Source organism: Centroberyx affinis, unplaced genomic scaffold (assembly GCF_046629955.1).
Source record: "Centroberyx affinis isolate AG114_WGS23_722 - 3 ecotype Tasmania unplaced genomic scaffold, CSIRO-AGI_Caff_v1 ptg005038l_1, whole genome shotgun sequence".
NCBI classification, from domain to species: domain Eukaryota; kingdom Metazoa; phylum Chordata; class Actinopteri; order Beryciformes; family Berycidae; genus Centroberyx; species Centroberyx affinis.
In genome coordinates this window covers 311834-330319 of record NW_027282482.1, presented here as the reverse complement: position 1 = coordinate 330319, position 18486 = coordinate 311834, and the positions used below count along the sequence as shown (strand labels likewise).

The 18486-nt window shown below is 42.8% G+C and overlaps 1 protein-coding gene across 1 annotated transcript; it reads left to right on the top strand.

Annotated features, from left to right (window-relative positions):
* Positions 1 to 11840: 11840 nt before the first annotated feature.
* On the top strand, positions 11841 to 17265 carry arf2b (ARF GTPase 2b). Its single transcript, XM_071545726.1, has 5 exons — positions 11841 to 11908; positions 13149 to 13306; positions 13713 to 13823; positions 15986 to 16110; positions 16309 to 17265. Exons 2-5 carry the CDS (start codon positions 13159 to 13161, stop codon positions 16468 to 16470), a joined length of 546 nt encoding a protein of 181 aa, XP_071401827.1. The 5' UTR covers positions 11841 to 11908; positions 13149 to 13158; the 3' UTR covers positions 16471 to 17265.
* The last annotated feature ends 1221 nt before the right edge of the window (positions 17266 to 18486 follow it).

The window sequence follows — 18486 nt, the reverse complement described above, 5'->3', positions numbered from 1 at the left end:
GAGGAACTTCTACCGGACCACTGGAGTGATTTCACCCAGACCTGAAGCGGGAAAGGAGCAACTGATTCTCCTGTTAGCTGGTACAGTATTTCAGTAAGCTGATTCTTTTCAACCCACACTGTGAATCTGGCTTTGTTTTAGTGGAGATGGTCTCACTCTCAGGTCACTGAGTTAAGCGGGAAGTGGCTTTCGGGAAGCCAACAGTCCAGTTGACAGGAAGTAAACTGCGGAACTGGTGATGCACCAGATGACCAGGGTCAGGATCTGCTCAGCTCAGAGAATATGGGACCACTGTTTTAAGATGTAGTGCTCGTGTGTCAGGGAACATATTGTGATTGAGATTTTTGAGTGTTACCTGACTACCAAGAAGTTGAAATCACATGATTATGATTGTTTTAGTTATTTTGTTTCCTCAGGAATATGCACAACACAGGTGTAGCTCTCCTTTTACTTTAAAGAGTTCTATGAGGGTGAACAAAAATATAGTACAACTCTACAATTATAGAATAGTTATAGTTGTGTGTGTGCAAATATATACATTCCTGTTGATTTTCTAAGCTTTAGACATGCTTACAGTTTCAGACATACTTTGCTGTGCTCTATGCCATCTACAAACTGTACTCAGGCAAAAGCAGCTTCTGTATGAGGTCTTTAGCGCATAAAACCCTTCAAGTGCGGGGTTTGTGGGAAGTGTCTGGTCTTCAAGAATTGTTTTGATCCCCCGGTCTTCACTGTCAATATGGCGGGCGCTGAGGAAGAGAGACTTTGACAGCTGGCCGGCCCAGTGAAAGGCATGCAGCTTGCTCTGTGCGTGCCAAAGCTCTGCATGCTATTTATACTCACCTTGCCAGGATCACTGCTGGTGTCTGCTCATTCACACCCAGCCATGGCAAATGCCACCACATTAAAATGCTTGCCAAATACATAACTAAATTTGCTGTTTCCACTAGGGTTTGACCGGCATGGATGTTTGAAGGCTGATACCACTACTGATATTTTTGGATTGAAGCTGCCGATCAATATTTTGTGGCAGTAGTTACAGTTACATGGATTCAGTACTCCTGTCAGTATTCTTGTCAGGGTGGAAAAGCCCCTGAAACAGCATTTAGACCATGTGACACTAAAACTCCATTGAAGGTGGGTTTTAGGTGGGTTGCAGCTCGTTAAGGCAGGATCAGGCAGGGTGAAGCAGGTTTCATTGCAGGTTTTACAGACTGTTGAATAAAATATTCCAACACCACACTGGAATGATTGCTCTGGTCAGCCATCTGAAATAATAATAAGAATAAAAAACATATTCACCTACTGGGACCTCCATCGTATCGGAGGTACATGACACTGTCTGGCTGGTATCTGATTTTTAATAAAAGGACAATATTGACACAATATATTGGCAAACTGATATAGCTGTCTGACCCTAGACTCCACACTAAAAAATGCATGTTGACTCATCTCCCTGGTTGTCTCTGAATGTCTCATGAACCGACACCAAAGTGAATTCTATTTGGGAGTTGTCGAATTATTGATGAGACAGATTGTTGCCCCACCTAGCTTATGTCCTGCAATGTCTTTTTGTCTGGATAACAACTGTTCTGGCTCAGTTATCCTCACTCACAGCTTCAAATGGAGTGTCTCTGGCTGCAAAACATTGCCAACTTTTAGGGTGTTAACACATTTATACACGTTGTTACCAGAATACAGTGTGCATGTTCTAGTTTTCTGCCATTCTTTTGGATTCCATCCTACACCAGTTGTTGAGAATGAGTGTGTGTTTTGTTCTTCTCCTCTTCCAGCTCCCATATATTAGAAGAGCACCTATAGCGCAAGAGCAATGGCCATACCTAGAATGTTTAACTCCAACACACCGTTCATCGTAGTGACGGGAGGATCTGGGCTCTCGTTTCTTGGCAAGGACGACAGCCAAGAGTGTGAAGATGAAAAGGACTCGCTGGTTCAAGCCATCGGCCCTCATCTGAGTTGGGTGATGGAGCATGGTACTGCCAAGCATGTGGGTGCAGAGGGGCAAGAGGAGTCTGAAGACGATCCTTATGTGTCCATCATCGCACAGGCTGAGGGTAAGATTGTGGGCCTAAGTGTGAATAGTTGGTAGAGACTTAGGGGTTAAACAATAAAACTAGAGATTCATACTGGAAATGTATGCATTGTGGATTCATGACACTTTAAGGTGCTTTTAATAAAGCTTCCACCAAATGGCATATGAAATGTTGAGACTGATGTATAATAATAACTCAAATGCACCGACTGAAACTCTTAGAATGGCATACAGGGAGTGATGAATGAAATCAGTATAGAAGTAGTCAGTGATGTTAGAATTACTCAAATTCCTTACTTAAATAAAGGTAAAATTACCCTGGTGGAACAGCACTGAGGAAAGTCCTCCAAAGTAAAAGTTGTTTTGCCAAGCATGCATGCTCTTTTTCAGCACCACTCTGCTTCATATTCATACATTTACACACCTGGGAGCTGCGAAGTGCAACCATACTCCTCTACTGTCGGCTACTGAACAGTTTCTCTAGTGGAATTGGGGGTTAAGTGCTTTACTCAATGGCACCTTTATGATAGTTGTTGTTGATAGCGTAGATTTTCCCAACCATTTTGGGGAATTGAGCCACTTACCTTCTGGTGATAAGCCCAGTTCTCTAACCTTTAAGCTTCTGCCACACCCATTTAAACTTTAATTTAGGCATTAAAAGTAAAAGTAATAGAGTATAACACAAAGTACAGCACTTATGTAAAAGCACTTAATTACTTTTCATCCCTGTTAGCAGCATGTGGATGTTGAGAATGTACTCATATTTTAGAGCATATGTTAATAGAGTATACGACTGCATCTTCCATGACACCCAGTAGATGATCTCTAACCTAGAATGTGACTCTATGTCCCAGGAGAAGACTCCCAGGAGTTCAGCCCCACCAACACACAATACCTCTACTCAAGACCTCAGCTGCTCGAAAAGCAGAGGTACCTCCCAACGCATGATCCACATCCCCGTATCTTATTGTCTATGCCTCTCACTAAATAAAACAACAGTGAGGACTCAGTCATTTTGATTGATCTCAAAATTGGTCAATCTCAGGGTGTAGAGGCCCCTGAACCTGCAGAGCTTCTGTTAGTATTTTTAACATACATCTTCTGAACTGCAGGTCCCTCACCGAGAAATCCGCAAACACAGAAGAAGAGGACTTTGACGAGACCCCCAAACTCCCGCAGTACCGCCTTCGCAGGAAGCAGCGGAGGAAGACCAGGGCAACAAGACAGAGGAGGGAGGAAGGGGAGGAGCGTCCGATCATCCAGGGTCTGTGGGTGCAGGAGATCGACTGGCTGAGATCAGCGGATAACGAGATGACATCACCTGCCGAAATCATACCTCCTCCTCCTCAGTTTACTGACTGGATCGTGCACCCTTGCAGCCACGCAGACTGCAGTTTGGGGGTGGCGTCTCGGTCCCATGCGCATGAAGGAGAGTCTGCGTCCTGTTGCAGCTGCGCAGATGTGTATGACTGTGTGAGCAGACTCGAGGATGTGTCACTGTCAGAGGACCAATACGGATTAATAGATGCAGAAGACACATCTAGTGTTGATGGCAGGGGGGCGTCAGACTCTGACTGCGGCCTGGAGCAAGAGTCGGAATCCATTTGCACTCATGAGAGCGAGTCTGACTCATCCTGCTGTGTAACGGATGGGTGTGACTCTGTATGCTGCTTAAAGAACGTGTCAGACACAACCTTTGACCTCATGGGTGTGTCTGGCTTTAACTCCTCCCCATGTCATGCTGAGTGGGGTTTTGAGTCTACCTCCAGTCGACAGAGTGTGTCTGAGTCCACCACAGGGGCTTCTGGCTGCGCGCAGAGCCTGCTGGGAATGTCTGACTCCACCTGTACTCTTAGTGTTGAGTCTACATCTCTGTGTACAGATAGTGTTGGGGCTGTGTCTGATATTGACACAGTGCTGGATGGACTGAGAGGCAGAGTGACGCGGATGCCGAGGCACTTTGCTTCACCTTTCTTCAAAGATCTGTTAAAGCACACTCCGAATGAGTGGAAGACCAATGTACATGTCAATGAAGGACTCATATTTCATAATGTAAGACATTTACATTCATTAGGTTTTGCTGATATCTGACGTTAATATGCTTACATATGCCTAAAATACATGATGTGCTACTTCCCTTTTCATCCATACTGTCTCAGTTACATGCCTTTAATACTTCAATACTACGCCTACTGACCATATAGATTCCCTACAGTCAATCTCTCATCTGTGCTTTGGTTGTGTACTTTTTGTATCTTTCAGCAACTCCAGCCCAGTAGCTCTAAGTACAGGGAGGGAGAAGAATACTGCACCCTTCACCACATCCAGAACGGCTCGTATGGTGATGTGTTCTGTATACGGGACAAAGGGACTGGATTTGAGTGTGCAGCCAAAAGGGTAAGCCAAGAAAGCCAAGAAATACATACCATCCAAAGCTTTTGAAACCACAATCTTAGCTCTACAGTACAGAAATGATAATTAAGTCTCAAGCTGAACTTGCCTCAGAAACTGATAATTGAAATGGTGTTTAGCTGAATGTCATCCTTTCCAGATTCCGCTGAGTCACTTCAGCAGTGAGGAGGTGAGCACGTGGAGCGCTCTCAACTCTCCTCATGTGGTGGAGCTCTTCGGGGCGGTGAGGGAGGGGCTGAACATCGTGCTCTTCATGAACCTGAAGCCAGGTAAACTTTCTCCAGTGTGGAAATAACAAACAAACACCTTTACTTTGTCATAATCAACATGAATGCCTAGTTTACAGCCAATGGAATGCAAAAAATCGTATTTAGTCATAACTGAAGTAATGAGACTTGTCTAAACATCCTCAGGTTGTTTGGCCCAGCTACTAAAAGAGAGGGGCAACCTACCTGAGGATTTAGCACTGCACTACCTCTGTCAGGTACTGGGGGCGCTGGAACACCTGCACCATAGACACGTCCTGCACCTGGATATCAAAGGTATTAAGGCTGGGTCAAATAGTATTTGTGACTAATTTTTTGTGTTTATTTTCACCTGCTTTGCACACCAGATGAGTGGGATCTACTGAATCATTTCATTTATTTTTATTTCAGTTTACTAAATGATTTGTAATGCCTAGTTTGGGGGGTTGTAGTTTATTCAAATGTAGGCTAATGTAACCACAGTGCCCCATCTCTCCATGCAGTAACAATGGAATTAATACTATCAGGAGCACTTATGTGCTCAGTTAAGAACTGGTACCTTACCACTGGCAATTGAGGTAGGCAGATATAAAGGTATTCCTGAAGAGCTGCGTTTATGTGTTTTCTGTGATCTTGGTGTTGTTGAGGATGAATTTCATTTTATGTTTCACTGTCCTATGTACAGCGATTTGAGGAATCATCTATTTGAAAAAATTCAGTTGAAGAACCCTGATTTGTTTTGGTTGTCTGAAGGTGATATGTTGAGTTGGCTCTTTAATGAGGAGATTTTTGTTTTAGCAAGATTTATAGAAAATGCATGGCAACTAAGACAGAGAACATTGTATCCAACATCGGTCATTTCTGTCATGGAAATTGAATGTTTATGAAGTGTTCTCTTTTTGAATTTGTGGAACTGTATATTATGATGTGTCATGTGGCCATCCTGACTGTTGTTGTTGTCTAGTGTCTTGTAAGCCCATACGGGCTGGGCACCATAAATGGTGCAGGACACTCAAATAAACATATCAATCAATCAATCAAAAATATAGAGAAGGAGCCCCATACAATGTCTACTGGGTCCACAGTGACCTCGCTCCACCAGTGATAGTACCTAATCCTAAACTGACCCCTCGCCCCTAAACCCTCAGTAATCCGTACTGAGAGGATTGGGTAGGGAGGGACCCATTCAAAACAAGCCCCTCCATCCTGCCCTTCCAGTGAGCAGGTTCACTAGCCACCAAATTAACCAGTCTAATCGTATGAGATCTCTATGAGGGGGTGGAAAACATGCCTGTGTGTATTCTACAGTATATCGCTGACATTTTTGAAGATGTTGCCCAGCACACCCTCTAGTGTCAGAAGATAAGAAGTATCACCCCATGTGTACCCATCAATCTGACAGTCTATGGCTCCTATCAACACTTGGACTCCTAATTTCTCAGTCAACCATTTCATAATAAACACAAGTTGAAAATATTCTCTTATTATTCTCTAAATATACTCTCATTAACGCCTATATCTACTGATTTTATTCCAGTTGACAATGTGCTGCTGTCCGCGGACTGCAGAGACACGTTCCTCTGTGACTTTGGTCTCTCTGAGACATTAGATGACAATGGACAGAATACCAAGGCATTCAGGGGTGAGTGAACTACAACCTAAATAAATAAATAAATACAAATGGAGAGAAAAGCAGTGCCCAGGCTCCAGGCTTTTGACTTACCACTGCTAAAATTCAATTACTTTCCAATTCTACTGACAGAAATAAAGCAGCTGCAATTCAAAGAGTTATTGATCTTTTATAACTCACAGGGTAGCCTATATTTGTTAAGCTGATAAAAGGCAACACTGATTGTACTGATTTGTATTGTATTGGTTCTAATGGTTCTTACCTACCTGGATCTTCCCCTAATGGTAAACGTGACTGAAGCCACACTACCAAGACAATAGATGTAACAAATATTCCTGTCTACCTACTGGAGATCGAAAACTGCTAAATATAGAAGTAAGAACCAGGGAGATAGGGTATAAACAAAACAGGAGCATGTTCAGGCGCTAGCAGAGAAGGAAGACAGGAGAGAAGGGGGATGTGATTTAGGGGGGAAGGGAAGGTAGGGGAGAGATGACAACTGAGTTACTGTCTGTCCGTGCCCCAGGGTCTGGCTTCCCTGGCACGGAGACCCACATGGCGCCCGAGGTGGCGCAGGGGGACCAGCGCTGTGCCAAGGCGGACGTGTGGAGCAGCTGCTGCATGCTACTGCACATGCTCAATGGATGCCACCCCTGGATACGCTACTATTCCCATCCACTGTGTCTCAAGGTCAGTGTCTCCTTTTTTTCCCCTCATGGGAAAAATCATTATTAGCACAAAGCGCTCGGGTTTAGTCTGCGTCATATTAAGATGATCTTGGCATGACTAAACTCCTCCCAAAAATACAGCTATTTTCTGACACAAAAACAAAACATTTGCTAGAAAAAAGCAATGTGATAGTACAGTAGGTCATTGTACGTGATTGTGGCTGTGTGGCACAAGCTATAATAGCCTACTGTTTTCAATATGTTGAGCTAGATGCTGCTCCAATAAGATATTAATGTAGACAATGTGGGAGGTATTTTAATGTCAAACCCTGAATTGACAGAACTAAATTTCATCCCTATCCCAAACATAAACACTGTGTTCAATATAGCAGACAGATATTCTGACATTTCTTGTCATCTGTTGGTCAGATTGTCAGTGAGCCTCCACCTCTATGGGAGGTGCCCTCCAACTGTAACCATTTCACCGCCAAAGTGTTCAGGGCCGGCCTCCAGAAGGATCCTGACAGACGGGCATCAGCCAGGGAGCTCAGGAAGAAGACCACCAAGGCCCTCAGAGCAGGTTGTTGCATTAGTTATTGGCCTTATAAGGCAGTGGAGTGCATTGAACTTGATCAAAACTTTACTCTCTGTACTATTCATATTTGACCAAATATTGATTGAAAGCCTTGATCTCCTTTCTCCTTTCCAATTACTGAAGTAGTTACAGCTGTTGTGACATTATTTGGAGTATTGAGAACACTGACAGAAAATTTTTGCTCCACAGTTGGAGGTCTCAGTCACTGGTCTGTCAAAGGTGTCTGTGAGAAAGTGGATCATGGCAGGAGCCAGAATGGAGACATACCCTGCACTTTGTCCCCTGGGATCCCCTTGACCGCAGCCAAGCCAGCATCAGCTGCCATCTCTGCACCCACGATGTACTGGGTGAGCCCCTGGAGAACGAGGGCGGTGGATGAGGACAGCGGCGACTGGGAGGAGGGCGTCTCAGAACTAGACCAAGACTCTGAAGTGGAGACAGATTCCCTGACTAGGGAATGGGAATCGCAGCCAAAATCCTTGCGGGATGATTACGTTGCAGATGACAAAGACTGGGAAACAGGGTCAGATTCTGAAGTGGATATATACATGGGAGAGGAGGAATATTCTCTGAAAAAGGGAGTGTGGCCAAAAAATGACAGGGCCTATGAGGGGGATTGGGAGGAGGAGGAGGAAGAGGAGGAGGAGGAGGAGGAAGACTGGGACTCTTCCTTGTCCACAGAATATTTCCATGCTCTCCAAGCACATTTCCCTTTGCTGCGTAAAGGCCAACAAACAACTGTCCATTCATGGGGATCAGAACCAGAACTGGAATACCTCAGAGACGGTGAGTCAGAAAAGCTCTGTGTTTTTATAAGATGTAAGGACAGCTGGGCAACACCCTTCTACTTTTTCCAACCGAAATACATATCCAAAATAAATTTCACTCCTCTGCTGTGAACAAATGGTTATTCAGATACTACATATCACAAGTTAAAATGGTGCCTGTAATGTCTGGTTAAGCTATGACTAACCTTTCTTCTGTTGCATATTGTCGCTGTCTGGTGAAAAACTTGTACAGTACCTCCAAAATACCAACTTTCAGGAACTAAGATACATATACCCTATGATAGACTCAATTATCAATAATGGTAGAATTCTCAACCCGTAGAACACCATGTAATACTTCAATTGAAGTGAAAACATGAAAATCACCAAAACTGAGTTACAAGGTTTTCACATGGCAACAGCAATATTTATGGGGAAGGAGAGCTTGACCATAATAGCTAATTGAATACTATGGTTGTAAGAGAAATTGCCAATATGTCGTCTCTCATTAGGTGTAGCTATAGGCAACACGATCCAGAGCCTTTCCCCAGAACCCCGAGATCACCCTCCGTCCTGCTTCAGCTGCTCGGACACATCCCAGATAGACGCCTCAGACAAGGTGTGTATGGATGCAGACACTAAGACATGTGTGTCAAAAATCAAAACCCTGCAGCAGACCAAAAGGAAAATTTCTTTCCATTTCCAAGGACTCTGATCGTTGGTCTGATGATCTCAGCTCTGGAGTCTTCTCCTCCTACAACAGCCAGACAGACGGCCACCTGGAGTGGTTGGTCTCAGCAAATCAGCCATCCTCATACTGTTTCGAAGGTAAGATTGCAGGCATCGATTCCTCATGGATGATTGCCTCCTGCCCACTAAGCTATATGGTAGTTGACTACTGTTGGCGTCACTGTTTTGTGATCTGCCACTCCAGGTGTTGACATCTGGATTGAGAACATCCATGGAGAGTGTCTGAGGATTCGTGAACGTCGGCAGGTCAAAGTGGGCCATGTTGCTATAGGAATTAGTGATCAGGTAAGAGACAACTGATTGATGTCAAAACTGCTTGTTCAAGCACTTGGGAAGGTTTTCAGTATATGTAATATGAATTTGCCTCTTTTGCTTCTGCTTTGTACGGGGGGAATTTAAGGAGAGATGGAACTTAAAGGGGAATACCACCCAATTTAAGAATTCATACAAATTCCTATTCCTCAGGTCTAGGAGAGTCAAATGAGCCCCAAAACTGATTGAGGAACATTGATACTTGTGCCATTTCAGATGCATGAAACAAGCAGGGAAATGCCACTGGAATTCACATCACTTCATTCAGTATGTGTCTGATGTGTTTGATGATTGACAAATCACATGAATGTCCCATCTGTCGTTCAGATCTCAGTGAAAGCCTTCAGTCTGGAGACCCTGGACAGGAAGATGGTGTCCTTCCAGCAAGAGATCCAGGAGTCTGGTCTGTGGCTCCGCTGTGTCCCTGCCCCTGACAGATGCCAGCGCTGGAGCTGGAGGATCAAGGATGGCAAGCTGGAACTTCGGGAATGAGACAACCATTTTTGTTAATTTTTGTTGTTTGCACTAACTTAGGCATGGGGTTTTCCTGTTGTTGGCTAAAGCCATGTTGTCAGATAACTGCTTACATGTTTGTTTGGATGCTGTATTGTTGACATGATTGAGTTTCATGAGTAAATGTTGGATGGCCAATGCTTTTGGTAGGAATTTGAGGTTAGTCAACTGCCTGTATCAGTATATGTATCATCAGTTTTTCAACTGTGTATTTTTTTTTTATCTTGCTCTAACCCACATATTCAGATCCATGCACAATTTTTCATTGGGGCAAAGGAGGCAGTTCAAGGAACCTGTCCAATTCTCAGGATACTGCTTCCTTTCCTCCAAGACCTGGAAACTAGTGTTCGTGCTGGCATGTTACCTGGTGTCCTAATAGGGTTTATGATGAGAGAAGCTGCTTAAAACATCAGTGAATAATTGCCAAAGTTTTATATCTTAATAAATGACTATATGTCCTCATAAGCAAAGAAGCTGTTCTCTTCTGCCTCGTCTCCTTCTTTTCTCTTCACCTCCCTTCATTCCCCCTCTCCTCCAGCTTACTTCAGGTAGGAAGCAAGGTGTTGCAGTAATTAATGACTGCAGAGTAGAGTTGGAGTTGTTGATATACATTTTTGTGGTGCAAAAATGACCAGTGTGTGTCCATTGTGTATTTCTGTGAAATTTATTTTAATCAGAATCATACTGTATTGCCTGTCAGTAATTTTTGACTTGATAACATTGGTTTTTGAAGTCAAACCTATTTTTAAAAGTTGAAAAAATTGATATAATATTGGGGGAGTTGCTGTGTCCAAAGCTCATTGTACTCGCTGCTCTGGCAGCTTTTTGAGGTGAGCCATACACAGCCCCCCCACCACCTTACAAATCCCTACTTGTACTATGACTATATTGTCAACATTTATCTAGAAATCTGGCTTTGATGCTGGAGGAAAGGGGTGTTGTCATTAGGGTCAATCAAGTGGGCCCCACCCATTGCAGATATTTTGTTAAATTAGGCCCACAAAACCTTCAGGAGGCCCAATAGCAAATTTTGGTCCTCAAGCCTCCTGTAAAGACCCCGTTTTGACGCAAATCAGACTCAGCTCTTTCCTTCACTAAACAACATCACAACTGATCATTTTCTAACCCAGCTTCATCATTCTTAATACAGGCTAATGAGACGGCTGACCCTAGTGGCTTGAAACAACTTGCTAAATACTACAGCAATCAGAAGCAAATAGTACACCTGCCCATGGTGGCTTGAAACCCTGTTCAGTTCAGAATGTGCCTTGTCGGAACAAGGCTAAAAGGATCAGTGGACCCTACTCACTTCAAAAGGCTGTTCAGTTGTTCAGTAACTACAATATATCAACAATCAGAAGCTAAAGGGCTGCCTGGCCACACTGCCTTAAAACAGCCTGCTCTGACCATCAGCAAAAGGGTAATTACACCAGGAGCTGTGGACAATGTGAATACCAAATTCTATCATTTTAGCCATATCACAGAATGCTGACAGATTTAGGATTCCAACACAAAGCATAGTAGGCAAACTACTGTGATCCAACAATAACATGATAATGAAATAGGTGTTTCAAACGACAGCCACAGCATTTTGGGAGTCCCAGTAGCTGGAGTTGTGGCAATACGCCATATTAGTGGGGAAAGTATACGACATAGCTAAAGGTTTACGAAATACTATCAGTCTGGTGTAACCCACTTTTTAAATTAAATGGCTGTGGCTGAAACTTGAATAAACTTTCATGCGGTTCACTTCCTCGAGATTTGTGCACACTGAAATCTGTTGATCATGTGATAGGACAACAGCAAAAAAGAGGCGGGTTAGTTTTTACACTGTAGGTGATATGATTGGATAGGATTTGATAGTGGGAAGTGCCCGTACACCGGTGTCTCCCTGGTTGCGCAAGACGCCATTTTGGAGTGACGGTGAAAGAGAACAGAAAGATCGAGAAGCTGTCTTTCTAAGGTAATAATCAGCACAAATGTAACGTTTTTTGACAAAGAAAAGCTCTACTATCGGAACTGACGATTGTCCTGTACAAACGTCTTGTTTATTTGTTGTATATTATTGAAATGACGTCACCATTTCCTCTCTACACTGACGCGGCATTTAGCTAACGGTACGTTAGCAAGCTAGCTAGCTAAAACAGTACCGTTGGTAGACCGATCAAAGATATGTCATTGTGGATGCCGGTGATTACTGGAAATAGATTCCATCGACAGCTTCGTGCAACATATTATGCTACACATGACTCGCCTTGTTTTCAAAACTGTGGTGCTAATTGGTCAGTTTCAGGTTTCGCGAGGTTGAATCGCCCGCTAGCAGCAAGCTAACGCAACCGAGCTAGCTAAGTTAGCAATTGCCTAGGTGTTGGCTTGCTACGATGCATCCGCCCTTAACCAACACTAAGCTGCTTTGAGTTGAGGTAGCCGGCTAAACGCTAGTTAGCTTTAGTTATCCGTTAAAAATAAAATATTAATGATTTGCCATATACGTTGCGCTGTTATCTTTTGCTCTTACCTAGACCCGCTGTAACGTTAGCTGGATTGTTTGTCAATTGGCCCTTTGCTAAGGTCGAGGTGTTGTTAGCTAGCTAGCGTCTTGTGACAGTTCCCACATCCCCCTGCTGCCGTTAGATATGGAGCTAGCCAGCCAGAACAGGCCCTCCTGATCCGGTGATTAGCTGTTCAGTTATTAGTGCGGTTAACTAATTTTCTAATTCACAATACGGCGTGTACCAGCTAGATAAGCAATTAAATGTATGCAGGGAAACGTTAGATGATGGTTAACGCTGACGTTACGGAATGCTGTCACGTATCCTCTAAACGAAACGCTGATAGCGACGTTTAACCACCAAGCACGACACTGCTGTTACCTTCAATTGCCTACCTCTCGAGATGTTTTGTTTTGTACAACGACAATTATCCATATCATCAGTTCTTACGTTCACAAGATGCCTAGACAATCTGTTATCACCAACTTGTTTTGGTCATTTGTCAATGCTGTCACGATGAATAGGCTGACGTTTTCAATAAAATAATAGTGTGTTTATTGCCCTTAGCATGCCGGCTACATCGTTGATAATGTGGTATAATTAATATTTGATGGTGTCTTAACATCAATAATATACTTTTTCTCTAACCCCCCTGTAACACTATTGATGTCGTTCTCTCCTAACCCTGTCTGCCTCCCTCTCTCTGGACAGATTCGTCACCATGGGGAATGTATTTACAAGCTTATTCAAGGGCCTGTTTGGCAAGAAAGAGATGAGGATTCTCATGGTCGGTCTAGATGCTGCTGGCAAAACGACCATCCTGTACAAACTCAAACTTGGAGAGATAGTCACCACCATTCCCACCATTGGTAAGGACATCTGTATATTGAGTTCATCCATTTGGCTGACTTTACAGTTGTATTTTTTGGTTGTATTAACAGTGTTTATTGCTTACTGTTTATTAATTTTATGTAAGGCTCCAACAGTCAGAAAAAATAGAGTTTTAAGTAAATTGAGTTGAATGTACCATAGGCCTCAGCTGGCCTCAGTCGCGTTTTAACGATGCTACCTGGTAATGGAATCTTCTCATCTAGCTCTGCAAGTTCCTGCCAAGTGAATCTTGGCATGGATTGTGTTTTGGGTCCATAGAAATCTTAAGTGCATAAAGTGTTGGGTGCTGATCTTAGTTATGCCTGGCAAATCGAGTGCCAGCCTTTAAAACTTGAATTCTGTCGTCAATTACTGATTCACCTGTGTTTCTTCTGTTTTGTCCAGGTTTTAACGTTGAAACGGTAGAATACAAGAACATCAGCTTCACAGTGTGGGACGTGGGCGGTCAGGACAAAATCAGGCCGCTGTGGCGCCACTACTTCCAGAACACTCAAGGTGAGGGGGGCTTACCTTAGCTGGCATTATTGGCCATAGGTGGTCTCATTGGTGCATAAAAGATGATTTTAAAGCTTGTGATCCAGTGACTCATTCACCATTGAATTCTCAGTGGTTTTATTGTGTTCACACCTCTGCTACTCCTGCAGATTTGTAAGTATTTGAATATGTGTAGGCACTATAATTTAAGACTATCAAGTGTTACACATACACTGATGTAACTTGCAGGTAAATTCTCACTGCCAAGGTATTTTTTTTTTTTAGTTTTAGATTGAGTTGTTCCAAATGCTATTGTGTGACTAATTTTGGTTGATTCGGCAGGTTCACTGCCATCTCCAATCATTCACACACAGACACCAGTACTCCTGCTTTAGCTCGTCTTTGCATCTCTTGCACATCTAGCAGCTACCACACAATACCACCATCCACATCGTGAGCATGCAAGTGTGAAATTGAAGTTGGCTAGTGACAGTTCAATATAGTTTTATTTATCAAAATAATACCAAAGTGTAAAGTATTCTGGCAACAACATACCTTACTACTAAATATACACTGTAGTTTTCTGTTTGACTGTTTCTTCCACTGTTACATTGTTTAGAGAATAATTTGTTTGTACATTTGGTGAGCCATAGGGATGGCAATCCAACTCAGAATGTGCTGAAACAAATACAGAGCCATAATACAGAGCCTGAAATAAATTAGGTTGAAAGAGGGGCGGGGGCTCTGTGGCTAAGGCGTGTACCATGTAATTGCTAGGTCCTGGGTTTGAATCCAGCCTGGGACCCTTGTCGCATGTCACCCCCCTTCGCTCTCCCCATCCGTCCTGTCTCTTCAGTTTGAGGTGTCGAATAAAGGCAAAAATGACCAAAAATAATCTTTAAAAAAGTTAGTTGAAAGAGGGAAATAACAGGTGCCCTTGTAATTTTATTGACATGATATGGTCGGACTGTGAGTCTGCCTGCCATCAAAGCACACTACAGACATTACTTGCTTTCTCACAATGTTGTGAGTTTTATGCTGCATTTACTTCATTTGTCAGTTTGACAGCTCAAAGCAGCAAATTTAAACTGCATTTGAAGCTGTCACACGCCATGAGTCAAGTATTTTGTCAACTTTGGTTGTCTGTGATCAGCATTTTCACACTTAGACATGTACTTAGTGAGTGGTACAATTTGAGTTTATGATATACACCAAATTATAAATAAATTACATGCTCAAGAATCCAGCAAATAGTTGTGTCCTGCCATCTTTTTTAAAAGTAAAGATCACAAAATAACCAATGTGATAAAACTTGTACACTTTGTTAATTTTATTTAAAATGAAAGAATCATTCCCTATACTTGACTGCAGATATTTTCTTGTTGGTGATGTAAGAATTCAGAGGGGGTCCATCGCCAAACCCTGAGTTCTCATGTAATATTTAGTGTTGATATTGTCTTTATTTGAATTTGATAGCTGAGGTGAACAGTGTTATCCAGTAGAAAGTGTATCTTTTCTATGTGACATGAATGCAGAAGTGTTTTCCAGTTTAGTGTTTGGTTGTGTTCTGCCAACTCACAGAAAGGGATAGCTTTCACCTGACAAATGACCTCATTATTTAGCATTTTTGAGTGTCCAATTTATTAGCGTAGTCTTCAAGGGTTTGTATTTTAGTCTTGTTTCATTTGTATCATTTGGTATGCACCTCAGTGACATACGCCTTCTCGGATATATTTTTTAATTGCATTTTACCAAGACATTTTGAGGAGGGAAAATTTCAGGCCACATTATAAACCAACAAGATTTGGACTGTACTGATCCATGAAATGGCATGGATATTGGAGTTTTTGGCTTTTACTTCAGGTCAAATAAGCAGTATGAACCACTTGTGATGAATATATTATTAGCTTAACAAAATTACAGCTTTTGATCTGCGATAGAGGAAAGCTTTGGAACCAGTAGATTTCTGCTCATTAAAAAAGAGATTTCAGTATGGGAAGTCATAATTTATTAGTTATTCTATTAAGGAGTAAGGCTTACTTACTAAGGCTTATATACATTGTATATCTACTTGCACCACATTCCTCACCCCCAACCCCCAAGTACATTGTAAACCTATGGGACAGTGCTGTCATATCCATCCACTGGTCATTAAATGTGTAATCATGCATCTTTGTATGCAGGGCTTATCTTTGTGGTGGACAGCAATGACAGGGAGAGAGTGAACGAGGCGAGGGAGGAGCTGTCAAGAATGCTTGCTGAGGACGAGCTCAGAGACGCCGTGCTGCTTGTTTTTGCGAATAAACAGGTGAGCTTACGTTTTTGTTTCTGACAAAATGTTCAGTCATTTTTGAACTATAAAAGTCATGTTTGAACTATAACGCTGAGATTGAAGATCTTAGCTTTTCATTGGAGGCCTGGCTGCTATACACAGTAAGGATGGTACTCTGGCTGCATTTTAAATATCCAACATTGCATCATGACAGACTGTGCCCTCTTTTCCCAGGACCTCCCCAACGCTATGAATGCTGCAGAGATCACAGACAAGCTGGGCTTGCACGCCCTCCGCCAGCGTAACTGGTACATCCAGGCCACCTGCGCCACCAGTGGGGACGGCCTGTACGAGGGCCTGGACTGGCTCTCCAACCAACTTAAGAACCAGAAATGATCCATTCCACCAGTTTTGATTTTTGTTTGTCGTTTATTTTTTTCTGTTTCAACACAGTGGCAGCACCGGATCCAGGCCCCTTCGCTCCCATCTGACCTCATCTTCAACCCCAGCTCTTTCTTCCAAGAACATCCTCCATTCCCCACCTTTCCCCCCTCTGCCTTCTCCCTTCCTCTCTTGTCATGGGGCTCTAGCCTGTGCTGCTTGTGTGTGCGCGTGTGGGTGTGTGTGTACCGTGTGTGTGCGTGTTCAGTGAGTGCGTGTGGGTGTGAAGGCGTCTCTGTGTCCATTGGCTGGGATTGGGAGTAACCCTGGCGTGCCTTTTACACACCTCCTGTGGAAACAGTGGTCTGGCTCTTCAAGCCCCTCCTCCATCCACCAAACTCAGTTCCTACCCCACTCAGCCTACCCCCACTCTCAGTCTTGCACGGCCCCCTTCTCCCTACCCTTACTCTCCACAGGAAGCATGGTTTTCATAAGGCAAAGAAAGAGCAAGGGTGCAAGCTCTCCTTCCCTCTCTCTCTGTAGTATATATCTGTGTTAACCAGACATGTTCACCCAATGTAGACTGAATGCTAGGATGTTCATTTTAACCTGTTTGATTTTGAAACCTCAACCCACCTGTAAAAGAGATTCAGTAAATTGCATCGTAACCTGTATCAGGTTGAAGCAAATCAAAAAGAAAAAAAAAACGCCCATCCTCGATCATTCTTGTGTCATTTGAAAATCATGCTGTTTGTTTTATTATTATATTGGAATATAACAGATTATTCTTAGCAATGGTTCTCCAATGAACACTACCTTTCTCCCCCCAGTAAGCGAGACCATGAAGCACAAGGCAAGCCAACAATCTTTCGGTAGAATTCTTAAAAAGTTAAATTCGCTTTGAAATTAGAATATTAAAGTATATGCAAGTTTTCTGTCATTTCAAAATTTTTAGTAGCTGACATTTGACTCCCCAAATTGAATTGGATTTTGTGTGATGATCTTCAGCATAATTAATGACTCTGACAATGCTCCTGTACTGAAGTAGGTCACCAAAACATGGTGTTGGGCATTTCAAAAACAGTGGTTTCAACTGGCAACTTGAGATTGGTGTCCTCATACATTCAAAAGCTTCAAACGCTATTCCTTTAAGAAATGTTACATGTGTTGTTTTTCTGTATCTAGTTTTAGCATTTCTATTTGTACCATGACTGCTGAACCAAATGCATTTGAGCAGTATGACAAATCCTGTATATGAAAGTAGTGTATCCTTGAGGGCCTAAACCGCAGATGTTTCAAGAGATTCATGTCACTAAAGGTTGGCAGTAATACATTGGCAACAAAAGCTGTAAGCATCCAGCTGTCTAATTTCCTGGTTGGGATGAAGGAAAAGCACCAAATATGAAGGCTCTTAACTGTAAACGCTTCAGGCATATGAAGGAAGGAAGCCTAGCTCAAATGTCTGGGTGCTAACAGGCTACTGTACATTACAGCACTGTACGCTTCATGATTGAGTTACTAAAAAACAACAGAGCAAGTACTGGTAGCAGTACCTCATCCTTGAGCTGGAGGGACTGGTGGTAGACCTGTTAGGGGGGGATGGGTGCGTCGTTAACTGGTCATGAGCTTCAGCGTCCTCAGTGTGGAACCGTGGGGGTTAAGCTGGCACTTCTGTCAAGAATGATTGTAAATCTGTAAGTTCCCCTGCAAACTGTTTCTGTGGGGATTTCCTGAACACATTAATAAACATGATTCGATCCTACAATTTGGTGTGCGGAGTGACATCACTTGGGTTTCGATTATGCCTATTAAGATGTTTTTTTTATGTAGGACAATTCAAGTGGGGCAGGATTGTGGTAGCCTAGATTTTATGGTGTCCGTGTAGAACAAATAAGATCTGATTCAAACTGTCACGTGCAGTAAATAAGCTATTAATGTTGATTATTATTATTTTATTATATTACGTTTATTACACACCTATCTGATTCAGTATGAACTTTGAATCCTTTAAATTTATCCAAAACAACCTAC